The sequence below is a fragment of the Glossina fuscipes genome, unplaced genomic scaffold (assembly GCF_014805625.2).
Source record: "Glossina fuscipes isolate IAEA_lab_2018 unplaced genomic scaffold, Yale_Gfus_2 28, whole genome shotgun sequence".
In the NCBI taxonomy this organism is placed as follows: domain Eukaryota; kingdom Metazoa; phylum Arthropoda; class Insecta; order Diptera; family Glossinidae; genus Glossina; species Glossina fuscipes.
In genome coordinates this window covers 7,867,511-7,873,046 of record NW_023998423.1, presented here as the reverse complement: position 1 = coordinate 7,873,046, position 5,536 = coordinate 7,867,511, and the positions used below count along the sequence as shown (strand labels likewise).

Below are 5,536 nucleotides of genomic sequence, written 5' to 3'. Positions count from 1 at the left end.
CAAATCGTTGAAATGATGAGAAAAAGCGCTAAATTGATATTACTGACTCTCAGACAATAAACTCTCATGTGACTGACTGATTGCTTTATGAACATGTGAAAAGAAACGCTTTCACAAATATTTAAATATAATTAAAACGATCAGTTCAGTATGTAAAAGCCGATAAATCGATTGTGAACAGCGGGTGCTTAAATATAATAAAGATAAAATAAAAAAAAAAAATGTGCAAACAATTGAAAATTCAATTATAAAATGACACAATATATGCCTTCGCGCTGCGTTAAATAGTTTTGCTTAAATAATGAGAAAATATTTATAACGAAAATAATGTTTTTTTTTTTTTTATTTTATTTTTAAAGTTATATAACACACACAATAACTGAAAACCGCAAAAAGAATGTTGGAATTAATGGCCTTAAATTGGTTTGATTTAACCACAATAGGGCTAAGTTTTTTTACAATAATAACGGTACAAATAATTAATTCTATATACGGTTTAACTACAGTTGCAACAACAGCAATAACAAATCGCAATAAATTATCAAAACAAATAAGTGAACAAAATAAAAAGTAGGCAAGATTTCAAAAAAAAAAAAGAAAAAAAAAAATATATATATAAAAAAAAAAAAAAATAAAAAAAAAAAAAAAATTGCATGAGCTTTTTTCATTTCCTTTTTTTTTCATCACTTTTTATCTTTAAATAATATTTTGATTTGTTGCTTTAATTTTGATAAAAATTCTTCTTAAATTTATTATTAATGAAGTGTTTCAAGCGCTGAGACAACATCTATTAGTGTTTCGTCAACGTCATTATCATCATCATCGCTATCAACAACTTCATCCCCTTTAACAAATCGCCATTCGATAAGTTGCATTATAAGCAGCAACAAAGATTCCTACATTCCCCATACGTCCGGTTTATTCGATACGCTTAGCGATGAATAGTAAGTTTGCTCTTCTCTTTTTCCCTTTTATTTATCACTTTTTCCTTATTTTATGAATGAAGTATGTATATAGGTTATCATCATAGAATTTTTGAATCTATTATATATCATATATCAAATATATTGAAAAATATTTTTGATTGTTTTAACCAGTCACGAAGATGAAGACACTTTATCATTGGAGAATTTATTTCCTGGCGATCAGACAGCGATTTATGAATCGAAGCGAATCAGTTACATTATTGATGAGTTAATCGAAACTGAAGGCAATTATGTAAAAAATTTGAAAAAAGGCTTACAGCACTACGGATCACTGCAAAAGCATGAAAGTCTACCCATTGGCTTGAAAGGTGCCGATAAGCAAGAAAAGCTTTTGGGTAATGTAGAGGAAATCATGATCTTGCATGAAAAATATATATATCCGATAATGCAACGCAATCGAAACAATTTGAAAAATATGTTTGACGAGATATCAGAACACATTGAGGTAAGTGCGAATGCAAACAAATAAGAAAATTATATTCGGTCGTGACAGAATCTTTTATACCCATCAAGATTGTTCTGAACAAAAAAAAAAAAAGAACAAAATTTTCATGCTCCACAATACGGATGAGGCGCGGCATATTTTTTCTAATTTCAAAATAAAAGTTTTTGTCGCATAGTTGTGTGGACGTTTCCAATTCTTTTTTTCAGATTTCTAAGCGATATCTCCATTTTAGCTAACGGGAGAATCTCTTGATATAGTTTCGTAAATAAGCCAGCGGTAAACCATTCAATACCCTACACTGCATTGTCCAGCACAATTTTTATTATTTTCTGAACTTACTATTGTGGGTCAATTTCCATCATCACATATTCAAACGTACACTTTCCTCCCTATAAAGGATTAATTTTGAATTACTATTATGATCTTTTTCGTCATGAAGCATTGAAAATTATATATTTTTGTCATACGAACATCAGTTTTCAATGTGGGAGATTGGGTTCAAAAATTACCTCAAACGCTCCAAAGTATTCATACCAATTTATTATATCGAGATACTACTACTTAACCACTTTTGACGAGAAACTTTGAAAATTACATTTTTTTTATTTATATGAGGAGCCGTAGAAGAAGTGGATCGATCCGAAGCGTTTTCAATAGCGTTTAATTTAGGTTAAAACACGTCACTGTACGTAATTTCATCAAAATATCTCGAACATTGCGACCTGTAGCTTGAACACAAATTTACATGGACAGGCATCGGACGGACAGACGGACAGACATGCTTAGATTAATTCCGATTATGATTCCGAATCGATCGGTGTAATAGAAGGTGGGTCTATCTTAAAACCTTCTGCGTGTTACATACATCCTCATGAACTTAGCACCCCCCGCATCATACGATTTGTAGGGTATAAATAGCAAAATCGTCATGTCCGGCGTTAGTTTTTCTGTTAATAGAGTAAACGTGCGATTACATACCGTTTTTCACACTATTGAAGCGTTTCGCAAAAATATTTCGCAACGGATCTGCTGAAGTATTCCGCAGTAAAGTAAGAAGAAATTAAGAGCAGCATTATTTTTATTCTCTCGATTTTTTCTATTCAAGCTTGTCTTGGCGATTTGATTCCTTGCTAATTCTCTGTAGTCCGTCCATTAGCTATTCTTCGATTCAAATGAAAATGGAGCAAAGCAAGAGAAAGACGATCGGCCATCAATAATTGATATCAGATAAGCAATAAATTCAAATAACATCTGATACATATGTCACTATAAACATATAATTGCTTGCATTATATTTCCCATAATCAGTTTGCGTAATAGTTACAAGCAAATGTATAAATAGATTGCGAAACACTTTCACAATGGCTTAGCGCTTTTTTACAAAACGTCAACACAGCACTGTAGCAGAGTCGTAGCCTTACTACAGTCTTAATTCAGTCCTCTTAGCCTATAACGACTTAGATTACAATATTGATCTACATGAGTTTGATGTGACTCACACTTGAATGTGCCTCGGTCGTGTGGTCTCTTTGTAAGTGTTATGTTGATCCCATACAATCGCTTTAAAAGTCTTTTTATTTTTTCGTCCTTGGAAATTTCAGGTGGAATTCGTCATCGTATGAAAATAGATTGCTACTTTCAGTCGTACCTTCACTGGAGAAGCTTAGGGCTATTCGAGATGTTGCAGTCTTAGTTAAGTTAATAAATGGTATAATTGACTCCCCGGTCTTATTAGGGAAGGTTCATATGAATGTTCCCAACCGTTCTTGTAGAAATTTTATTTTCATCCTCCTCAAAAATCCAAATGATATCTATATTTCAATTTTATCGGATTCTTAAAATATTATCAAGTCAACTTTCCTTAATATATGTGTCTTGACTATGTCGTATCTAAATTAACATCTAAGCTTCGTAAGATTCGTAAAGTAAGCTAAATATTGGATCGCTTGCCAAGCTTGCTAGCTTTTGTTCACGCCGAGCATATAGATCCATGCTTCGCTAGGCTTGGCTGTGAGTGTGTCGCTATACGGTAAGTGTACATGCGCTTCTTTTCAATTGCAGGTGTCAATGATTAGATAAATAAATAAACTGCGAAATTTTTCTTTCTCAAAATTACTCAACTAACACGATAGTAAGAAAGCTTTTTAATCGTCACGCTAAATGATGCAACTTAGCGTAACGTAATGCATTATATGAAAATTCCCATTCAACTTTGTGAATAATCGGTACTTAAGGTCTACCTCTAAGGTTTCTTCTCATGTTTTATTTTCAAAAGCCAAAAAAAAAAAAAAAAAAAAAGAAGAAAAAAAAGCTAACACGCACCCATATTAATTTTTGCATTGAAACTCGGGTTTTTTTTTGTCTCTACTCAGAAAAGCTGTTGTTTTAATAACATTTGTGTTATCTTTTTAAGAAAACAATTCACGTAGTAAGAGCTTGCTGTGAAAACTAAATACTTCAAGAGACCCCTGTATGCGCGATATACGTTTACAATATCTTTACTGTATTTATGATAAGAAATATTAATAGGTTTAATGAGACAAAGTATAGCGAAATATGTGTACAGCAAGCACATTGAAATAAAAGTGAAAGTCTAATAAACTTTGGATTATCGCTCACTTATTGTAACAGCGAATTAATAAATAGCAGCCGGTGTTTCTTGAGAAGAAGAAGAAGAAATTAAGAACTTTGCAACTTTAATATTAAAATTAAATTATTTCTGCCTTAGTTCATAATGTATGTTGCATGTCCTAACTCATTGTTATCTTATCAGAGTTTATATAGATATATAATAATAGGCATGGATATGCGTAAAATACATATGTGTATAATAACTATGTGCATTATATTGTAAGAGTGATACTTCTCGTAAGTAAAAAGTTATTATTCATTAGGTGTCAAAAAAATGTCAAGAATTATTAAAGCAAAAAACATATATGATTTATTATTATTATTATTACTATTATTATAAATTTAGCCAGAGAATAAATTCCAAGACTAAGTCTTAAAGCACTAGCATCTAAGGCTTTCGGCTTTTATTAAAAACTCTACCGCACTTGAGATTTGAACGCACGATCATTGAATTGCTAGTCGAAACTCTTTGCCTACTCGACTACTCAGACGGATCATATATGATTTAACTTTTAATCAACAGCTATATAATAGAAATAGGCTTTCGCCCTAAGCCGGTTGTTAAAATAAAAATATATGCCGAAACTTTTGATCAATTGATTGGACGAAGGGATACCACGACGTTTTTAAGACCTGAGAAGGTTTAGAGTTCCTCATTGCTTTGTCCTTGCAGCAACAGAGATGCTCGCCTTGAGAGTCTATGTCACTTCTGCGTTATTTACCTGAGCAGCTTTATTGCGACGAATTCGTCGTTATATATCGTTGCTAGGGTTTTACACCCATGACATGTGAAAAAACACGTGGCAACTAACCTCGCCAAGATAGTAGGAAGTTCTCGCCTAACCGTAGGCAAGATTCAACTATAACTTACCTTCATTTAATCTTGAAGGAATATATGGTGATTTTCAAAACCTGGTCCATTCAAGGTAATGTTTAACTTACCTACAAACGTTTTCTTTTATGGCCATCTTTGAGAGGCATTTTAAATTCTATTCTTGGATTTTGTATTAGAAAAAGCAAAGGTTATGAAGAGTTATGAAGGTCGGTCTTGGACGGTCACTTTAGTTAAAAGTTTGTCGGAAGGCTCTTTGATAATAACATTGCCAGATTGTTGTGCCAGAATTAATTTTTCTGCAATGTCAAATACTTTCCTTTTTCGGTCGTAATTGCAAAAAACAGTGTAAAGGATTACTTGGAATTAAAGAAATTCGTGCCCTTAAATGACGACCACAACCCACAGAAATCAAGCCCATGTCAACAGTATTTTTATCTTATGTATACGAACGAAAGTGCAGCATTCATCATGAGCCGAGATTTAAAATGATATGTGATCTTTTCTAAATGGCATCTTAAATACGGAGCCGATTGTTCGCTCATTCACGCCTCCTTTAAATTGTCAAAGTTCGAAGTTCGCTCATTTACTTTTTCTTTAAATTGCCAGAATTCGAAGTTCGCTCATTCACTTCTCCTTTTA

General features: G+C 32.5%; 1 protein-coding gene across 2 annotated transcripts in view; it reads left to right on the top strand.

Moving 5' to 3' along the window:
* The first annotated feature begins 210 nt into the window (after positions 1–210).
* The window catches only part of LOC119636663 (pleckstrin homology domain-containing family G member 3), a 14,952-nt gene continuing 9,626 nt past the window's right edge, over positions 211–5,536 (top strand). Inside the window, exons 1-3 of one of the 2 annotated variants that reach the window (XM_038032183.1) lie at positions 212–570; positions 765–944; positions 1,098–1,431. In XM_038032183.1, the coding sequence (XP_037888111.1) occupies positions 398–570; positions 765–944; positions 1,098–1,431 (687 nt within the window). In that variant the 5' untranslated portion in view covers positions 212–397. Of the gene's footprint in view, positions 571–764; positions 945–1,097; positions 1,432–5,536 lie in introns of both variants that reach the window. The other variant, XM_038032184.1, reaches the window with a different exon arrangement.